The sequence below is a fragment of the Labeo rohita genome, chromosome 10, assembly GCF_022985175.1.
Source record: "Labeo rohita strain BAU-BD-2019 chromosome 10, IGBB_LRoh.1.0, whole genome shotgun sequence".
Lineage (NCBI taxonomy): Eukaryota > Metazoa > Chordata > Actinopteri > Cypriniformes > Cyprinidae > Labeo > Labeo rohita.
This window is the reverse complement of record NC_066878.1, coordinates 1057394-1078539: the sequence shown is the minus strand read 5'-3', so window position 1 is coordinate 1078539 and position 21146 is coordinate 1057394. Positions and strand designations below refer to the sequence as shown.

Sequence of the window (21146 nt, the reverse complement as noted above, 5' to 3'; positions counted from 1 at the left end):
GGGCAAATTAGCACAAGACTGCAATCCCATAAACCACTGATAGGAGTGAAAAGTTGTTAATATTTTTTTAGCAATTCTGGCCGTAAATATTTAACAGCTGAGCACAGAAGCACAGAAGCATTTATATTTACTATAATAACTATACGTCCTTCTTCTTAAAATACATTGCCATTACCTTTCCAGGTCTGGAAACCAGTTTCAGTGATGGGAATCCTGGCATTAAAGGTGAATGGTGTAATTTTTTTCTGCTGGTAAAACATTTCTACATAAATATAGGAAAAAGATGGACAATGCGTCTTTTTTATGTTTGCCTCAGGTCCCATTTGTTTGCAGTATATGGAGACAATGGAGTTTATGACCTATACTCCAACTAGCCACCAGGGGGCGATGAAAATGTTTTGGCTTCACTGTTCATGATGTGTGAGGCATGCTTGATAGAGACAAATATAAATTAGCCATTCATGTTTAAACACTGTGGTTACATGGTGCTTTCAAAAATACTGTACTTTTAGGCATGCCAATTTTTAGCTCAGAAAACTAGAAACTATAATTATTTTTGCAATAACATTTTGGCCTCCAGTGGCACAGAAATGACACATTTCACCTTGTAATACTAGATGTGACAGCTTACCCATAACAAGCTATATATATATAATATATTTCTAAGAATTAATTTACATTTACATTTACAAGTGATGTTCACCTCAAGTATGCCGCCCTCTCTCACACACTCTTTCTCTCTCTTTACAGTCTATACACATCCATACTCTATACATGTATACACACATTCACACACAGAATGTAATTTGAACTGTCTAGTGAGTGAGTCCATTCAGAGGTGATTATGGTGATCCACCCCTTTTCAGTGTTAAAAAACAACAGCAAAAATCCTCACCGGATTTTCACTTTCATCTACTGCAAACGCTTACCAGAAATTCTCTTTCAAAAAAAAAAAAATATGCGTCTGAAGTTTTGTCTGTTTTTTTGTGAAATAATCTGAAACTATATGCTGGTTTCACCATGTCAAAAGGTAAGCTTCTAATTTAAGGCTCAACAGTGAGGAATCTTTTAAACATTTATACATTTGAGCGTGTTTCAGAGACTTATTGATGTTATCTAAAATGGAGTTGTGATTTCGAGCTCAGCTTTAACTAGTGTGTAGTGTGTAGTACTAGCAATCTAGCAATGTCTTAGGTCTGATTCCGAGGGGATAAATGTATTTTGAACTAAAAATGTTGCTCATTAATTCATGTTAGTATGCACGAACTAATCTTAACAAATGCTTATGTGGATTTCTTTACAGGAGATGGCCACACTCAAGAGTTCTGTGGAGGCATTTTTTCTGCTGGGTGCAAACAGGTGGTGTAAGTGTCTGGTGGGAAATAATATTCTTGGGTTTGAACATTTCCTGCCAGAGCAGTCAAAATATGATGAAGAGGTTTCAGTGCAGATAGGTGTCCAATGGATTACTGTTATTAATGAGCCTCAGACTGTATTTAAGAGGTATATGGAGGCATCACCTAGGTGTCCATGTATGATTTTATTTGTTCTGCTACATGACCATGTTTCTCAGAGGGATGTAGAAACACTGTCACATTTTCAGCAGATGTTTGGAAAGAAAATGAAGGAAAATACTGTTGTAGTTTTGGTCAGTAGTGATGATAAGACATCAGCAAGGCCAAACAAAGTAACAAATGAAAACCTGGAAAGCATTCTCTATCAAAGTGGATGGAAAGTGTGTGATTTTAACAAAAATCTAAAGCAAAGCGACTTCATCAAAGAGCTGATTACATGTTGGAAGGGCGTGCATGAGCGGCACATAAACGAGCATGAAAGGTAAGACTAAAAATCTGAGTTTGTCCTCACGATTGTATCCATTCCAGAGACAACGTATACATCGATTAATTCATTTTCTCCTCAACTGCAGCTCATCCCTGTCTGCGGAGAAGGAGATCTGGAAACCGCAGGAAGCAAAGACAAAAGAGCATATATCAGATAAAATTCATAATAATACCAGTGGGGGACACTATCCCACATCTGTGGAAAGGGAGACAAGGAGACCACAGAAAGCAATGCCACAAGTGCATGTATCAGGTAACATCCATTATAATATTATTATCTATAATTCTACATTATAAAAACCAAAACATAATCTGCATTTCTATAGTATTTCTATAATACTAAGAAAGAAAAAAAGTTTTATCCACAATAAAATAATTTTCTAGACTGTTTAGAAGAGCAGGTTTCATGTAATGAGAGGAAACAGTCAACAATTACCATTTTGTTTGATACTTCCAAGACCATCATGAGTCTTTCACACAACATTGATACGTTTTTGGCTGAATGCCTTTGCTTTGGTAACATTTAAAACACTTCAATACTTCACACAAATCTACAGTTTCTAACTTAGGACATACATGACGAGAACACAGATAATGTGATAACACTGAACTGCTTTTGAACTTTGAGCCTGTAAAGTAGATTTTAGATATTTTATGTAGGCCAACACATTCTCTGTGAGGTGGAGATAGCTAGATTTTAGACAGAAGATTTTAACTGATGTGACATGATGATGGTAGCAAGATCTCAGATGAAGATGAATAATCAGATTGGACTAAATCCACTAATCCTTGCTGAACTATTGGACCTACGCTCTTAAAAATAAAGGTGCTTTAAAAGGTTCTTCACAGCGATGCCATAGAAGAACAATTTTTGGCTCCACAAAGAACCATTCAGTCAAAGGTTCTTTAAAGAACCATCTCTTTCTTACCTTTTTATAATCTGAAGGATGTTCTTTCACCACAAAGAACCTTTTGTGAAACAGAAAGGTTCTTCAGATGTTAAAATTTCTTTATGGAACCATTTAGGCAAAAAAGGTTCTTCTATGGCATCGTGAAGCACCATTATTTTTAATAGTGCATTTTAGAAAGTGTACAAACTAGGAAAATTAATATCTAATAAACCCCATGTTTTTAAGTGGAATTAGAGCAGATAGGATGCATTTTAAACCAAAATTAAATTAAATGTATTTTTATTGAATTGAATTTCTTCTGACATGCAGATTGTATTTTATTTTCTATTTAAGGAGAAAACCAAGCTGCTATCAAGAAGAAAAACACCCTGACCATCGTGCTTCTGGGACAGACAGGAAGTGGAAAGAGCGCTTCTGGAAACACCATCCTAAGAAAGCGTCATTTTGAATCACATGCCAGTTCTGTGCCGGTAACACAGGTGTGCCAGGCGGCAGAGGAAATTGTTTGTGGAATCAAAATCTGTGTCATTGACACCCCAGATTTCTTTGAAGAATATCTACAAAATCAGCAAAAACAGATAAAGAAGTGCAAAGAGCTCGCTCAGCCAGGGCCTGACGTGTATTTACTGGTCATGGAGCTTGGCCGTTACACAGATGGAGAGAGAGAGATAGTTCAGAACATACAAAGAGCATTTGGTGCAGAAGTGGTAAAAGACACCATTGTTCTGTTCACTAGCAAGGAGAAATTAAGAGGGAAAACTCTAGCAGAGTATGTTAAAAACACTGACACACAACTGCAAAAGCTGATCAGGACCTGTGGGTCAAGATGTCATGCATTTAACAACAATGACCATAGTGTTTCACAGGTTGAGATGCTATTAAAGATGATTTTGGAAATGAAGAAGAAAAATGGAAATACCGACACAGAAAACTTCTCATTTAGTCAGGAATCAGAGAAAAAAGACTGCAGAATTCAATAGACACTGGCAACTGATTAATTGATTCTTTTGTTCTGTGCTAGTTTGATTTAAAACATTAGTTCATGTTTGCTACAATCAAATAATATACAGTTCATCAGTGTTATGTTGCATGTATCAAGTGTAAGTACAAATAAAGATATGTGTTTTCTTCAAAAAGCCTATTCATGTTTCATTTGTCAGGTAGAAACAACTAGGTCAAAAAAAAAAAAAAAAGAAAAGAAAACCCTCTGAAACTCAGTACCACGAAAAAGATTTATCATTTGTACATGTGCTAGTCAGAGGTACAGTATTAAGAAAATGTGGTCCAACAAGTGTACATACATATTTGTGATGTTTCAAGCTACAAAGTTGACAGCAAGAGAACGCACACTGTTGACTAAATACTTCTGCATATAATTAACATTCTTTCTGTGAAAAGTTTCTTCCTTGTAAGAAACAGCTGAAGAATTTCTTCCTTCTGAAAAACATCCTGCATGCCTGGTAAGCAGAGAAGATATACAGGTGTACTGTTTCCTTTTCTGATTGTTGTTATGCTCAGCGGGGTTGTGCTTAACATAACTGAAGAAAAAAGGCCTTTTCTTGTTGTGTTCCATAGCATAGTTTACATAATCATACTATAAACGGATAGTTCATCCAAAATGAAATATTTGTCATCATTTACAGGTTTTGTTCTAAAACCGTATGAGTTTCTTTCAATGTTGAAGGATCGGACGATCCTCAAATGCAAACTGTGTGTGTGTCTTGCTTTCTTCATTTATTCTTCATTCATTTATAATCATTAATCATTTCATCATTTTATTATTCCATTTAATCATATAATCATTATATTCATTTATATATTAATTTTATTGATTCATTAATTGATTAGCCATTTATATTATATTATAGTTGTTATTTATATATTTTTTCCACTGTTGATCAGTCTTATGACTGTGTAGCTTCAAGGGCTGTTTGTCTTCATGAATAGGAGATACAAGGGAATGTTTATGGAAACTCAAGGTTTATGGGATGTTGTTGTGAATTAGTTTGGTATAACAATACTTGTTGAATTTGTGTTCTCCAGACGAAGTCTGAGCATTGAGACATACGCAACTAAGACTATTCAGTAAACTCTGCTCCTTTTTATATCATCATACTTTGTCTCCTGCTTCTGCTCTTCATTTTCATTGGCTTTTTCCTCAGTCAACTTCTTGGCTGGCAGAAGACTGTTAATAGTGTTTTGGGTATTTTGGGTACCAGACAAGACCTCCTGTTAACAGGTTTGGGTATTAGACCTCTCTGCTGACGAGTTGTTCTGATACTGGACAAACTGATATTTTCTGACGGGATCTGGCGTCCGGGGCTGGATCTTAATTGTCTAGGCATGGAGACAGCGATCTAACAATGTCATCAGCTGTTTATTTTCTTAGACATTTCTCAGTATGCTTTATTATTATTATATATTTAATTTATCCAAATGTATCCACTAATGATGTTCTGTTTACTCAAAAACTGACGGTGAGGTGAATAAGCTCAGATCAATGAGGCCTACAATCAAGCTCTAAAAGAAATACAAAACCTGTGTTAACTGAAAGAAAACAAGTTGACAAAAAGACTGAATTCAAAATTTAGTCATAGCATAGCATAATAAGGGATTTACAAGCTATTTTATAGGGCGGTAACTTCAGCACTGCATAAAGGGTAAAAACCTGTTTTCTGAGAAACAACAGGAAATTCCATGAAGAATTCAAAAGGTCAAATGCATTCATGTTCCTCAGAAATTAAAGCAAATAGATGAACTGATAAAATGTGTCTTGAATAAAAAGTCTTAAATGTAAATTAAGCTGATTTGGATAAAATGGTTGCGCAAATGCATAAATGTACAAATGCATTTTCTTACAATATTTTCTTAAATATTAAATTTTCTTAAATATTATTGTAAAAATATTTTTCTTTTTCTTCTTTTTTATGGTCAAAAAGGGATGTGCTTTGTAAGAACAAAAAAAATTAAAAATGTATTAATAATATAATTAATAATCCAAACTGATTGCACTGTATTTTATGTATAATCATTTTCTATTCTTAACTGTTTTAATTCATTTTAAATCAACTTTTAAATAATTTTAAAAGTGTTTAAATTCCTTGTTTCTATTGTTGTGATTATTTTTGTGATTATATTTTTTATTGCTTTTATATAAAGCACTTTGAACACTGTAAAACAAAATTCTTTCAGAAATTTGTTTCAACTTAATATAACTTGTTACCCCACTGACTGAATTTTTTAGTTCAGTCAACTTGAAATGTTAAATTACTTAATGTTAATTTAAGTGACAACTGGAATATTTTAGTTGAATAAAAAAAAATAATTTCAAGTCAGCGGGGTAACAAATTATTTTAAGTTGAAACTACTTTTTTTTTTTTACAGTGAATTACCATTGTGTATGAAATGTGCTATATAAATAAATTTGCCTTGCCTTGCAGTGTATTAATAATGTGAAAAATAATGTATTAATATGCCAAATTCTAACATATTATACATAAAAACACCCACAACTTTTGTTTTCACAGTATAAACATTTTACTTGTATTTAACACTTTTACACATTTACTTTAATATACAGAGGATAACTGATTCTTAGCATATCTTACAAGACTTAAAATGAATACACAAATGTGATACATTAACATTCATACTAACATTCTTACTCTTAAGATACGTAATCTTCAAGAAAGAACAGTAAAGATGATGATTCATTTATATCTACAGTTATAAAGAGAGTTTTAATTATGATTTTGTTGCATAATTATAGTACATCAGGCATATAACTAACTGGTAATCTACCATATACCATCACTATATAAGTACAAATATTACACTTACTAGCAGGGTCCCTGCTTGAATTGGATTGATTGGTAATATCTGTTGTATGAGGTTAAACAAGGTCTTGCAATTATTTATGCATAAACCAAAGGTCTTCAGATCCAATTAATCACACTATCACATTTCGTAGTTTAGACATATCGTGACTGAATGCGTTAACTGAATTAAAGGAACAGTTCACTTCCAGAACAAAAATTTACAGATAATTTACTCACCCCCTTGTCATCCACAATGTTCATGTCTTTCTTTCTTCAGTTGATAAGAAATTATGTTTCTTGAGGAAAACATTTCAGGAATGATCTCCATATAATGGACTTCTATGGTGCCCCCAAGTTTGAACTTCCAAAATACAGTTTAAAAGCAGCTTCAAATGGTTCTAAACCAGTGGTTTTCAAACCGGTCCTGGAAGCACCCCTGCACTGCACATTTTGTATGTCTCCCTCATCTAAAACACCTGATTCAACTCATCAGCTCGTTAGCAGAACCTGCACAACATAAATTGAGTGTGTCTGATAAGGGAGACATACAAAATGTGCAGGGCAGGGGTGCTTCCAGGACCGTTTGAAAACCACTGCTCTAAACAATCCCAGCCGAGGACGAAGGGTCTAACCTGATTGGTCATTTTCTAAACAAATTGACAATTTATATACTTTTAACCTCAATTGCTCATCTTGTCTACTTCTTTGTGAACTCTGTTTTTTCCAGTTCAAGACAGTTAGGGTAGGTCGACAAACTCTCATCGTTTCTTCCCCAACTTCAAAATCGTCCTACACCGCTGCAGAAGAACCAACCCAGTGTTTACAAACTGAACATGCAAAGAAGATCAAACGCCCTTTGCAAAACAAGGATTACACAGACTATGCATGTGTATCGCAGAGGAGAGACATTTAGATTTAGAGCCATTTGAAGCTGCATTTAAACTGCATTTTGGAAGTTCAAACTTGGGGGCACCATTGAAATCCACTATATGGAGATAATTCCTGAAAAGTTTTCCTCAAGAAACATAATTTCTTTACGACTGAAGAAAGAAAGACATGAACATCTTAGATGACAAAGGGGTGAGTAAATTATCTGTAAATATTTGTTCTGGAAGTGAACTTCTCCTTTAAACCAAAAAGTGCTACAGAATACAGTGCCTTCATATTAGATTCACAAGCTTCCACGTATAATTATTCATTCTGATATGTGCTGCACAGTCAAATTAGTACTCCAACATATTCCACCACATCACATAAATGAGTTTTCTAAGTCTCTTTGGTAATCGTAACTGCCACTGTCAAGAGCAAACTGTTCGCGAAGGCCTTCCATCAGTACTTGTTGGAACAAAGCAACTCTGTTGTCAAGAACCCCAAGAAAGCTAAACTGATATTCTAGAAGCTCTGCGACCGCTCTGTCCACTTTCTGTTGCTGAATCTTTTCTTCCGCTTCTCTAAACATTTCTTGAGTGAAGCAATTTCCTCCATTTGCTGCCACCATTTCATCGATTTTCTTAATTAATGTCATCACTTGAGCTCGATTCTTCATATCAGTGTTATCAAAAACAACAAATCTACTACCACAACTCTGGATCACTCTACGAAGCTCTGCATGGCCATTTTTCACATAGTCTTCAATTGTTTGAGCACTAAGTGCGTCTCCATGAGTGAAGACCACTATCATGTATTTTGAAGCTTCTTCTCCAAAGAGCTCTTGCAGGGCCTGGACTGATCTTTGCTCCTCAGTAGTGAAACGGCCAATTTGTAACACCAGCAGGAACACGTGAGGACCTGGTGCTGAAACCTGAATACATCTCACTATTTCTCTTTTGATGAGGTCTTTTGATTTACTGGTATCCAAGATTCCGGGCGTGTCAATCACGGAAATCTCTCTTTGGTCACTGACCAGTGCTTTTTTGCACCGCTCCGTGACAGAGTTTGCAGAAGGGCTTGATTCAAAAACCTTTCTGCGAAGGATAGTGTTTCCCACAGCACTTTTTCCGACTCCAGTTTTTCCAATTAATACTATGCGAAGTGATGAACCTGTCAACACAGCAAAAAAATACATAAAACATGTACAGACAAATTCAACTCTCTTGGTGGATACAGAAAACAGAGAAGGGGATGCCTGACACTATTGTATAAAACCGAGTTTTGTATTTTAAGCCTGGACATTGTATAACATTAATGTACATATAAGCTTTATGATGCAAATCCATTTTTTATTTTTTTTTGATGTACATCAAAAGTAAATGTTATATACTCATCACATATTAATACTCATTAACATCCCTCCAGATCACACTGAATTTATTGTAAAAATGTTATGTTTTTACAAAAAATAATCAAATAGTAATTGGCAGATTCCTTGTTTGCTTTCATGGAATATTTAGAAATAAATTTTAGACAAATTCTAAACTATTTAAACATGATAAATGTTTGATCAGTTATAAGCTTTCAGCAGTTTACTAAAATCAACCCAAGTAAAAAGTTTTAGCACTTACCTGGCGGAAAAGAAGGAGGAGGACGACGACAACATAGGCAACCGGCCATTTCCTTCAGCAACAGTTTCTCTCGACAACGACTAAAACTATTTTTTGCGTGACCCTATTAGTACCAGATTTTCTTGTGACGCCACCCGTTTATTTTTTTTTTTGCATATGTACAGAGCCAGCTTTTACTTTCATTCGCTCACTATTTTCCAGCTTTGCCTCACCACAGATGTGAGAGGTGTTTCTCACAACCTGGTGAACAGACTGGAAATTCAACATGCCAAAAGGTAAGACGTAGTTGTTAGTTTGAGTTTTTGATTTTGATTTTTAAAGATTTTTCCTTTGGTTAACTTCTCAACATTCTTTATATTCTATGTCAGTTTCTATATTTTTACTTCAAAATTATCTATTGCGTTTAGGAGAAAATAAAACTGCACAAGTTTCAGATGATGACAGCGTTGTCACCGTGGTGCTGCTAGGACAAAACAGCACTGACAAATGCCTGATAGGAAACACCATGCTTGGATATGGCTGCTTCCAGCCAGGGAAGTCCATGTATCAAAAGGCTCTAGGAAGAATGGGGGACGAGCTGCTCTACATTATAAACACCCCAGACCTTTTCTGGAGACTATGCCAAGAACCAGAAGCTAACACTATAGAGGAAATGAAGCCATCGTACACGGGTCCACGCATGTTCCTCCTGGTACTCCACGATAAACAGCTCTCCCTGGAAGAGGTGGAGATGTTTACCAAACTAAAGGACAGGTTTGGAGAGAAAATGACAAAAAATATTACTGTAGTGTTGATTGACAAAGAGACATCAAGGCAGTCCTGTAACTTAGAGGATGTAAACCTCAAAAAGATTTTACAAGAATGTGACGAGAGAATTTGCGTCTTCAGCAAAGATACGGCAGACTCAGATCTGGTCAGACAGCTATTGATACACATTACAAAAACGTCAGAGAAACTAGAAGCTGATCTTGGCAGGTAGACTTCTACACATGGGAAACATTTGCTAACGTCTCTTGAATTGTTCACAAAGCTGATTTTTGTCTTTTTCCCTTTAAGTTTATCATTATCTTATAGATTACAGGAAGACACAAGCAAGAATGTTCATCAGAAGGAAAAAGATGAGTCAGAACAACCAAAGACAATGCCAGGTAATGCTTATTTATGTTTAATTACCTGAAATTATTAATATTCTAGGTCAACTCCAAATGCTGCACTAAAAATGTTTTTATGAACGTGAACTTACGTTCAAAAGTTTGTTTGTTTTTTCCTTAAGAAGATTTTTTTTATTTAACAATGTTGTATTAAAAGTATAATCAAAATGATTCCAAATTTCAAATTCCAAATTTCAAATAAATTCAAACAAACTTGAAAAAATAAATGTACCACAGTTTCCTCAAACATTTTAAGCAGCACTGTTAAGCACAACTTTTTAAAATATTGATAACCACATTTGAATAATATTAGGATTATGCAACAAAATTCAATTTTTTCATTTCATCTTTGCCATCACAAGAATACATTCCATTTTTAAATATTCTGAAATAGAAACTTAAAAAAATCCCCATATTTCACAACACCGCTGGTTTTATTGTACAGTTGATCAAATAAATGCAGCCTTGGTGAGCATAATAGACTTCAAATTAAAAAATAACAAATGAAAAACGATTCATTCTCTTTTTTTATTATTATTCATAAGGAGAGGGTGTGAATGACAACCCATTTGCAGGTGACTGCAAGATCATCACCATGGTGCTCCTGGGAATGAACAGCGATGACAAGTGCCTGATAGGGAACAGTATTCTCCAGTATGACTGTTTCGTAGCTGGAAAAGCCACATGTGAGAGGGTTGTGGCTAGAGTAGCTGATCAGATGGTCTATATTGTCAACACTCCTGACCTTTTCCATAAACAAAGCCCAGATCCAATAGCTGATAGTATGGAGGAGATGAAGCCATCATACGTAGGTCCACGTATGTTCATCATGGTACTGCAGGACAAAACTCTCTCACAGGAAGAGATGGAAATGTTCGCTCAACTGAAGGAGAGATTTGGAAAGAAACTGCTTGAAAACATGTTTGTTGTGCTCATAGGTAGTGATGAAAATAATGCAAGAGAGACCTTTGAAGCTGATAAGAACCTCAAAAAGATTCTAGATGAGTGTAAGGAGACGGTTTATGTTTACAGGAGTAATGTGAAAAGCACTGAGCTGGTCAGCCAGCTTATAGGACAAAACATGGAGGATAAGCAGGAATCTGAGTAAAACTGAACATATCAGTTAGAAATCAGCTCAGTGTGTGATTGAAATTGTGCCATAAAACAGATTTTTCTAAATACAAAAGACAGTGTAATGTCTATATGTAACCAAAAGATGGTGCAATAAACATATGTAACACAACCGCCTACAATTCCTTCATACTGTCTCACTACCATCATGACTCTGAAATAAATCACTGTTTAAACATACTTTTTGCAAGAGTTTCCAATAACAGACAGTAATACAAGCAGATGGAAACTGGAGTTTGGTAAAGTTGGTATTTGCATAAAACTGCCAAAAGCTACTTTCACTAACTCCATCCAGCATTACTTGGATTTTTACCTTTAGTACAAATAACAAATTATTAAATGTGGCCTTTGGCCACAACTAAGCCCAACTAAATTAAACAGATTATTTTAGATTACTGCATTAAGAAAAACATTTTAACAAAACATGCAATGTAAAAAAAAAAAAAAAAAACTCAGGTGTTATCTAGCATACCAGTGACTCAACGTGTTAAACCAGATTTTTTTGGACAAACCCTTTGTCCTTATACATTCAAGACAAGTGAATTTTTCACTTTCATTTACAACTCTCATTGAGAGCTAGAGACACATTCAACTCTTACTCTGCTCATCATTTGTTTCTTGTAATACAAGTCAGCATGTTACAACGTAAGTAAGCCTTTTCTTCAATACATTGTAGCAAATTTATTTATTTATTATTTTACATTTTAGTGCTTTGACTTGTCAAAGACTGTTTGCAATAATGGCATCAATCTGACACTCAAGCTCAATTGCAACTCTGCCTTGTAAAATAAATCACAAGATCACAGAAGGATCTTTTCAAATATTTGTTAACTGCAAATTAATTTTATAAGGATTAAAGTTTCAAGTTATCATAATCCAAAATACACTCGTGGCTAGATTTTAAATGTTATATGAACTATTCTTGTGACATGTCACAGCGGAGAACGCAAAAGTGGAGCAATCTGGTGGAGGTGACAAGATCACATTGGTGCTGCTGGGAAAGAACAGCAATGATAAGTTTATGATAGGAAATACCATACTAAAAGCAGAGCGTTTTAAAGCTGGAAAAGACACATGCACAAGAGTTGAAGAAAAAGTAGACAATCATACGTTCTGTATCATCAATACTCCAGACCTCTTCCTCAAAGCGCACACAGAACGAGAAACTGGCAATATAGAGGAGAATATAAAGGAGATAAAACCCCTATATCCTGGGCCACGTGTGTTTCTTTTGGTACTGCAAAACAAACCGCTCTCACAGAAAAAGATGAAGATGTTCAGCCAGCTAAAAGTGAAATTTGGAGAGAAAATGGTGGAAAATACTATTGTAGTGCTAGTTAACAGCCAGGAGAAAAAATCTGGAGAACCACATGACCAAGCTGATGAGAATCTCAAAAAACTGCTAGATGAGTGTGGACAGAGAATGTATGTTCATGACGAGAAAAAAGATAACGAGCTGACCAAACAGGTAGTGGAGGAATGGAAGAGAATACATGAAAAGCAGGTTAAAGAATCAAGCAACTCCGCACCTGCTGAAAGGTAAGACACACGTATGACAGTAGTGATCAAATCAATTAAAAAAAAAAATCTCTGCACGCCACTGTAAATCCCTTTAAGCCTTTAATTTATCTTGTAACATCGTCTCAATCCTGCAGGATATATGAGGAGATTGATATGTCACGTGTAAATAAAGCATCATGGGTGTCTGAAAACAGCAAAGGTATATCTTACAAATTTCTCAGTAACCTTACTTTTTTTCTGTCATCTAAAAGAATATGACAAAAAAAAAAAAAAATCAACATTCTGTTTTTTCCTACCTGCCTTTTACATCCATCTACACTAGTCAAGTGATCAAATTATGCAAGTTAGGCTAATTGGCAATGTTTTGGCTGCCATTTTCTTTCACAATGTAGTTTAAAATGTTGTCTTATGGCTTCCAGAAATCACACGTGTGTATTTGCTTTAAGGTAATGCTGACTTTGGTCATGTTTAGCATGAGAACCCAACTCTTTAGCAGTGTAAATAAGTCAGAATGCATGAAATAGCATTAGACCTCTAAAATATGAAAATACACATTAAATAGAAATTATGGATTTGGTACTGTGTTAGTCACCCCATGACATTCAATGTAAAATTTACTCACCCTGTGTGAATTTCTTTTCATCTTTTGAACACAAAAGAAGATATTTTAAAGAATGTTGGTAACCAAACAGTTTCAGGTTGACGTCCATAGTAATTTTCTTTCCAGACTATGGCAGTTAATGGCTTCTAGCAAATGTTCAGTTACCAACATTCTTTAAAATACCTTCTTGTTCAAGAGAAAGAAAGAAACTCATACAGGTTTGAAACAACTTGAGGGTGGTTTTTGTGCAGTAATTGTGTTCTATTATGTTTTGAAAACAATTATATTCTGCAAGATTGAAAATATCCTAAAAAGCTGCCTTTAAACTGTGAAAGACGCATGTATTTTTGAAATGGTTAATTGTTTACATTTATAACAGCACAAACTGGCCACACATCTGAAGGTGAATGCATGATGACAGTGGTCCTGCTGGGAAAGAACACCAAGAAGAAGTGTCTGATAGGGAACATCATTTTTGAAAAAGAGAATTTCCAACCTGAAAAGGTCAGCTGTGAGAAGATTGTGGATAATGTTGGTGGCCGGAAAATCTGTATTATCAAAACTCCAGACATTTTCCATGAACCAAGCTCATCAGATCCAGAAGCCGACAGTATGAAGGAGCTGAAGCCATCATATGAAGGACCACGTGTGTTCCTCCTCGTACTCCAGGACAGAATGGTGTCACAAGAAGAGATGGAGATGTTTACTGAACTGAAGAAGAAGCTTGGGCAGAAAATGGTTGAAAACACAATTGTGCTGGTTAGCGGTGAAAGAAGGGTAACTGCAAATTCAATGGACAGACCAACAAACTTCAAAAAAGACTACTACATAACCATCCTGAATGAGTGTGGAAACAGAGTGTGTGTTTACAATAGACACATGAAAAATAGTGAATTATTTGAAGAACTGATAAAACACAGGGAAAGCATGCAGAAGAACCAAACACCTGAATCAAGGTAGGTGATATAGTTATGGGCAGCAGGAATTTAATTCATATGCATAAAACCCCTATATCAATCACGCTTTCGTTTCCTGAAGGATGCCTGGCAGTTCTGAGACATCGCTAGCACACAACAAATCAGGTAACAAAACCTTTGAGTTAAATCAGTCAACTAGAAAACATTTTTAAACAACATGTCACCTATACACACCCGGAGATAATAACAGTTTGGTATCTTTGCACTGAAACTGTATCATCTAACTAATTCTAATTATACATCATCAGCTAAGATGCAGCCACCAAAACCTTTGACCATCGTGCTGCTGGGACAGACAGGATGTGGGAAGAGTGCTACAGGAAATACCATATTAAAAAGACAACATTTTGAATCACATGCCAGTTCTGTGCCAGTAACAACAGAGTGCAAGATGGCAGAAGAAACTGTTTATGAAAGGAGGATTAGGGTTATCGACACCCCAGATTTCTTTAACGAAGACCTTAAAAACCAGGAAGAACAGATAAAGAAGTGCAAAGAGCTCGCTCAGCCTGGACCTGATGTGTATTTGCTGGTTATGCAGCTTGGCCGTTTCACAGAGGGCGAGAGAGAGGTTCTCCCACACCTGAAGAGAGAGTTTGGCGAGGCTGTGACTTTAAAGACTGTAATTCTTTTCACAGGCAGAGAGAAGCTGAAGAACAAGACTTTACCTGAGTACATCAGTGGTAGTGACGAAGAACTTCAGGAACTGATCAAAACCTGTCAATCAAGATGTTGTGCATTTAACAACAACAATGAGAAATGCCATCATCAGGTGAAACAACTTCTGGAGATCATTTCTGACATGCTGGAAAACAGTCCCACAGCAAAGCATCACAATTATGGAAAGAAGCATAAGGAGGTCAAAGAATGCAGTATCTTGTAAGATAAATTGTGTGTGTGCACAGCTGTAACTGGGGAACCTTTTCTTAAAAATGCTTAAGTTTTATTATGGTTCGTCTACAGTTGTTACAATTGTGTACTGTAGGGTGTAATATTAAGGACTGTTAGAAGCATATTTAATTGTATCTGTATTTACTGCAAACCACTAATAATACTTTGTGCAGCAGATACATAATCCTGATTGTACTGGAAAGAACGTGAAATATTTAAAGTAAATAAAAACATTAAACCCCACACATGAGTCCATAGTTTCATCAAGTAATTAAAAAATAAATCTCTCCATACCTATGATTTTTTTGGGAATCTTCAGAACATCAAATATCCAGGCCAGCAAGCCTGCAACCACAAAACCGCCCAAAAAATAAAAACAAACAAAACCTTACCACGTGTTTGCTATGCTAGTTTCATGTGGATGCCTCATTTTCCCCCGCCCACATTGCTGCAATGACGCAGTTCAAAAAGTTAAGTGATCGGCTCATTATAGCGAATCGATTCTTTCAAAACTGAATCAATGATTCAGTGAAGTCCCGAATAAATAAGCTTTCCATTGGTGTATGGTTAGTTATGATAGGACACTATTTGGCCGAGATACAACTATTTGAAAATCTGGAATCTAAGAGTGCAAAAAAAACGTCCAAATGAAGTTCTTATGCATATTATTAATTAAAAATTAAGTTTTGACATATTTAGGCCAGGAAACTGACAAAATATCTTCATTGAACATGATCTTTACTTCTAATGATTTTTGTCATAAAAGAAAAATAGATCATTTTGACCCAATGTACAGTTGGCTTTTGCTACAAATATACCCCTTACAAAAAAAAATCTAAATATTGAGAAAATCGCTTTTAAATTGGTCCAGATAAAGTTCTTAGCAATGCAATGCAAAAATTAAGTTTTGATGTATTTACTGTAGAAAATTTGCAAAATACCTTCATGGAACATGATCTTTATCCTAATGATTTGTTTAAAAGAAACATCGATCATTTTGACCCATACAATGTATTTTTGGCTATTACTACATATATACCCGTGCTGCTTAAGACTGGTTTTGTGGTTTAGGGTCACAAAAAATAAGTGTAGGCCCATATTGTCATTTTCATTGCGTTTTATTAGAATTGTATTTGTTGTAATTTCGGTACAGTCAAAACTGCTTTTGCTTTAAGCTCACTCATATGTTTTCGGATCATTACAAATCAGACAATATTCAACAAGCCTGAGTTAACTCGAGAACCGAATCATGTCCTCAAACGTTGAACAAATGATTCAGGGTTGCATTTTTCAGGCCTCTCTCCCAGATCGGTTGAGAACTTATTGAACAGATTCACTTAAAGATAGAACTCAAACCAGTTCTTGAGCTTCTTACAAACGCAAAGAGCTTATTGTTTAACGAATGAAAATGTTTCACTTGAACACCATTTCTGAGAGTTACTCTAACTTTTCCTTTCATAAATCAAGTTAAATCTTACCATTCTGAAAAGTTGTGTAAACTGCAGTAAATTCTGTGACTCTCGCTCCCTCTAGTGGCCAAACTATGTTTACATGGTTCCAAACAGAAATCAATACTTTTCGAATATTTCATTTTACTAGTACATGTTATGTACTAGTCTCATATTTCAAAAACAACAAAAAACATCAGAAATATTTAAATAAAGTATATTAAGATACACACAGAAGCAAATCATCATTACAAAAAGTTTTATTAATGGTTGACCGGATGAACAGTGTCCAATTAGCATATTTACAGACAATTATCTACACATTGGAATGAGCAGTTGGACAAAAACCTGAAATGGAGTCAAGAAAGAAGATAAGAGCACAAAGATTAAGAAAATGAGACTGAGACAAAGTTGAGCCTGTACATGCTGTCTTTAAGAACTCTACTCTCAGTCCACAGCGCCTGGTAAAGCTAAGTACCAAACTACCATCTTTTAAGTGTGCCCATGTATCTGCCAATAATACAAAATGGCTTAGGTGGTCACAGAATTGTGAATCCATTGAACTGGAAACCACAGCAGACACAGAAGTAAAAGGCATTTTCCCAAAACATCTATTGAAATAATTTGATATGCAGGACAAAATTCTGCAGATGACAGACTTCAGTCTTCCACATGCATTTAGGATGATTCTTCATCAATCTTGGGTGCCAGATAGTACTTGATGTGTCCCATGTCTGCAATCTTGTACTCAACCACTGCAGAAAGAAAAAAAGGACAATCATTTCAATTGTTTCAACTCAAATGGCAATTTAATATGGGTATATTAAATTATTATACATATACATATAAATATTTATACCTAGTGGAATGTCTGCAGACATGCTGAGCGTGACCGTCTTGGACAGAGGAGTGGCTTTGGTGAAGAAGTTCAGGTAGTTCAATGCAAAAATAAGCTGCACTGGCTCATTCATCTCAATTGTCACCTGTAGGGAAGAGCACAGAGTTGTGAATTACTGCACAACTGCCACACCTGACTTTTATTGGTAACTGCCAGTGTAAAAAGAATGTTACCGCTTCATCCTCCTTGTCGACATTGCTTGTCTGTGAGAGCTTGATGTTGCCTGTGCCCAGCTCTCCGCTGGCAGAGAACTTCACGCCATCCTTGGCGCAAGAAATCATGACAGCATCACCGATCTGTGACAGATCCCTGCAGATACGGGCAAATTCACCAGAGGGCATCTTCACCACACAGCTGTATTCCTGCTCCTGAAAAAGAGAACGGAACATGATCATTGGAGAAAATGCAAAAAATATGCACACACATATCAGAAACTGTAAAATAAGTCTTACTGGAATGCCAAGCTGCTCCACATCCAGATCCATCAGTTTCATCTCATAGTCGGACACTTTCTCCTGATCTGAAAACACATTTAAAAGCTCAGCAAGTGCTCTCACTATTATAATTTATAGCACACTATCAATAAAAACAGACAGAAAAAATAGATATGGCTTATATAACATAACTTTTGAATTCTTGACCCTGGAGCACAAAACCAGTCATAAGTAGCACGGGTATATTTGTAGCAATAGCCAAATTTGTAGCAAAAATTATCTATTTTTCTTTCTAATGTAAATATTTTGTACATTTCCTACCATAAATACATCAAAACATCATTTTAGATTATTAATATGCATTGCTAAGAACTTAATTTGGATAAATTTAATGGCGACTTTATTAATATTTAGATTTTTTTGCACCCTCAGATTACAAATTTTCAAATAGTTGTATCTTGGCCAAATACTGTCCTATAATAAACCATACATCAATAAAAAGCTTATTCAGATTTTTAAAAAATTGACCCTTATGACTGGTTTTGTGGTCCACGGTCTCATGTAACAAAGTGTTATAAACTCACTGAGTGTTTCAAACACAAGCGCCAAGGAGTCTGCATTATCTTCTGCTCTAAGTGTGATGATATCTTCATTTCCAGCACACTTCAGAATCTTTGACATGCTAGAAAACAAGAAAAATAATTAGAATAAAATACTCAGTTTTGGTACTTTTTATTGAAACGTGCATGTAGAATGACATTCCGAATCCAATTAATTAAGGCTTAAAAAACAAAACACAATTTTAAAACACTTATTATAGCAATGCTTCTTCGCTTGTTAGTTTAAATTTTGATTTACGTCTCTTCTGATCAAGTTTCTATTGTGTGACTGCAAAGCCATATTGTCATTCAGCAACCCGGCTCTTTTTCGCGCCAACCAGCTTGAGCGCGGGTAAATGACGTCACGCCCAGCAGTGAGGGGAGAATGCAGGAAACGTTCTACGCGCCAAATACTTCTAGACGTTTTTTGAACCGCAATTATTTGGGACACATTAAAACTGCATTTCAATAATATTAATAATCACGAAAGGAACAAAACACACTTATGCATCTTACAAATGGCGGGCTCCTTTTGACTCGGGCAGCTGGGCATGAACAGACATGTCCAGCTTTCACACTCCAAGCGGTTACATGGCAAATAACAAGTAATAAGTAACAAATAAATAAGCTCGCATCATTTCCATCAGTACCTGCTCAAATTGACACCCATGGCCAGGTTTCTGTCGCAGCGGTAGGAGTCGAACCCATCACTTCGGAGCGTGAGCTGCACCAGGGACACATGAGATGAATCCATGCTCTGCAGAGAGATGCCCGAGGAGCTGACATCCCAGCAGGCTTCGGTGATGAGGTCTTTCAGAGCCTCCAGAACCTTCTTAAGGATTGATCCTTGAACGAGACGTGCCTCAAACATTGTGCTTCTTTTTTTTATGGCAGGAGAAAAGAAAAAAAGTTATCTAATTCCTGTTATGACACAAGCGCGGCCTAGCTTTCTGCTTGTCTTAAAGTGCAGGAACGCAGTAATCTTAGACTATCAAAGTATTTTAGCGCTAGCACGTACAAATCCAAAGACTCTAAAAGAAACACAGGTGTCTCTGTCCTGTCTTCTCTTCTCTCGAGGACCTGAATGTAACTGCGCGCGCTTTTGCTGGGACTTTCATAAACTGGCCAACTCTTGCCTTCGTCATTTCCTCTGACGCTGGACTCCTCCTGGAACATGGACGGAAGTGCAGCCACTGACCACAAGAGGGCGCCATTTCATAATCTTTTGGTTGATTGCAGTGTGAGCTCGTGCTTTGTCAAATCAGTAAACAAAGAAAACATTAGAAATCACTTTAAAAAACTGTTTAATTGAATGTTTAAAACGGACCTGAAATTACTAAAAATAAAATTTGGAGACAACATTTAGGAGAAACAAAGGCTGAAATGTAATAAAAATCCTACATAGGACATTAATATCTGGGTGTAGGCTATATGTAAAATATACAACATTTATTTGTTTCTATCTATCTATCTGGTCTGTCTAATTTAAGCCCCCTGCAATGTGACAAATAAATATTGACAATTTTAAAGTACAGCATGTGGCCACAAGAGGGCACAATTTCCAACGTTAATTATTCATTTGAGCCAAAATTGTTTGCCTTGCAGTTCTGTTGCTGTTCTTGCAGTCAAGACATGGGCATCGGAAGCTAAATAAATGTGGGTGGGTCCTCTCGTCCTCCTCCAGAAAATAATTACTGGAGTATATGCCATTTTTTGTAGTCTGTTGCCTTTTAATTAACAGAGTGTCTTTTTACACAAAGTGCAAAAAGGCTGCCTTGTTGAAACCTGTGAAACCTGTGATACTTTTTTTGTGGGTTATCTGATGAATAAAAGATTACAAAGAACAGCATTTATTTAAAAAAAGAAATATTTTGTAACAATATACACTATCGTTCAAAGTTTGGGGTCAGTACATTTTTTCTTTCTTTCTTTCTTTGAAAGAAATTAATACTTTTATTCAGCAAGGATGTGTTAAACTGATAAATAAAAAAAAAGCGACCTATATTATAGTCAAGACTTATATTGTTAGAAAAGATTTATATTTTGAATAAATGCTGTTCTTGTTAACTTTTTATTCAGAAGAATACTTAAAAAAGTATCCCAGGTTCCAAAAAAAAAAAAATATTAAGCATCACAGCTGGTTCCAGTGTTTATAATAAATTTGCATATTAGCTTTGCATTAAATTGCGAATAGTTACATATATATATATATATATATATATATATATATATATATATATATATATATATCATAATATAACCATATAATCATAAGTCATACTTAATAAATATATTTAAGTCATACAAAGTATTAAAAGTGTATAATAATAATTGTATGTATAATAATTATATTAAAAATTATTATATTTATATAATTATATTATATAAAAATAGATTAACTGTGTAACACTTTGAAACATGTCG

At 35.4% G+C, this 21146-nt stretch overlaps 5 protein-coding genes and 1 long non-coding RNA gene across 8 annotated transcripts; 3 read left to right on the top strand and 3 right to left on the bottom strand.

Annotated features, from left to right (window-relative positions):
• The first annotated feature begins 950 nt into the window (after positions 1 to 950).
• Positions 951 to 3732, top strand: zgc:172131 (uncharacterized protein LOC100002821 homolog). Its single transcript, XM_051120796.1, has 4 exons — positions 951 to 1030; positions 1304 to 1836; positions 1928 to 2094; positions 3086 to 3732. The coding sequence occupies exons 1-4, from the start codon at positions 1007 to 1009 to the stop codon at positions 3730 to 3732; spliced, it is 1371 nt and encodes a 456-aa protein (XP_050976753.1). The 5' UTR covers positions 951 to 1006.
• A 3890-nt stretch (positions 3733 to 7622) lies between these two features.
• Positions 7623 to 9202, bottom strand: zgc:113625 (uncharacterized protein LOC553227 homolog). Its single transcript, XM_051120821.1, has 2 exons — positions 9072 to 9202; positions 7623 to 8610 (listed from the first exon to the last, which is right to left on the bottom strand). The coding sequence occupies exons 1-2, from the start codon at positions 9118 to 9120 to the stop codon at positions 7820 to 7822; spliced, it is 840 nt and encodes a 279-aa protein (XP_050976778.1). The 5' UTR covers positions 9121 to 9202; the 3' UTR covers positions 7623 to 7819.
• A 59-nt stretch (positions 9203 to 9261) lies between these two features.
• si:ch211-139n6.3 (GTPase IMAP family member 8) lies at positions 9262 to 11735 on the top strand. 3 transcript variants are annotated; one of them, XM_051120799.1, is made up of 4 exons: positions 9262 to 9346; positions 9479 to 10046; positions 10128 to 10219; positions 10768 to 11735. In XM_051120799.1, the coding sequence occupies exons 1-4, from the start codon at positions 9337 to 9339 to the stop codon at positions 11328 to 11330; spliced, it is 1233 nt and encodes a 410-aa protein (XP_050976756.1). In that variant the 5' UTR covers positions 9262 to 9336; the 3' UTR covers positions 11331 to 11735. The 3 variants fall into 3 exon arrangements, with proteins under 3 accessions (XP_050976756.1, XP_050976755.1, XP_050976754.1); XM_051120798.1 differs by lacking the exon at positions 9262 to 9346 and having other exon boundaries at positions 9366 to 10046; positions 10146 to 10219; XM_051120797.1 differs by lacking the exon at positions 9262 to 9346 and having other exon boundaries at positions 9366 to 10046.
• Positions 11736 to 11922: 187 nt separating this feature from the next.
• LOC127171851 (GTPase IMAP family member 8) lies at positions 11923 to 15563 on the top strand. Its single transcript, XM_051120792.1, has 6 exons — positions 11923 to 11998; positions 12292 to 12892; positions 13009 to 13073; positions 13855 to 14431; positions 14514 to 14557; positions 14701 to 15563. Exons 1-6 carry the CDS (start codon positions 11989 to 11991, stop codon positions 15333 to 15335), a joined length of 1932 nt encoding a protein of 643 aa, XP_050976749.1. The 5' UTR covers positions 11923 to 11988; the 3' UTR covers positions 15336 to 15563.
• Positions 14921 to 15722, bottom strand: LOC127171898 (uncharacterized). Its single transcript, XR_007828573.1, has 3 exons — positions 15638 to 15722; positions 15121 to 15169; positions 14921 to 15035 (listed from the first exon to the last, which is right to left on the bottom strand). It is a non-coding gene; the product is annotated as an uncharacterized LOC127171898 (long non-coding RNA).
• A 1311-nt stretch (positions 15723 to 17033) lies between these two features.
• Positions 17034 to 19877, bottom strand: pcna (proliferating cell nuclear antigen). The gene is made up of 6 exons (XM_051120822.1): positions 19373 to 19877; positions 18708 to 18805; positions 18142 to 18209; positions 17863 to 18057; positions 17651 to 17774; positions 17034 to 17546 (listed from the first exon to the last, which is right to left on the bottom strand). The coding sequence occupies exons 1-6, from the start codon at positions 19591 to 19593 to the stop codon at positions 17470 to 17472; spliced, it is 783 nt and encodes a 260-aa protein (XP_050976779.1). The 5' UTR covers positions 19594 to 19877; the 3' UTR covers positions 17034 to 17469.
• Between the last annotated feature and the right edge of the window lie 1269 nt (positions 19878 to 21146).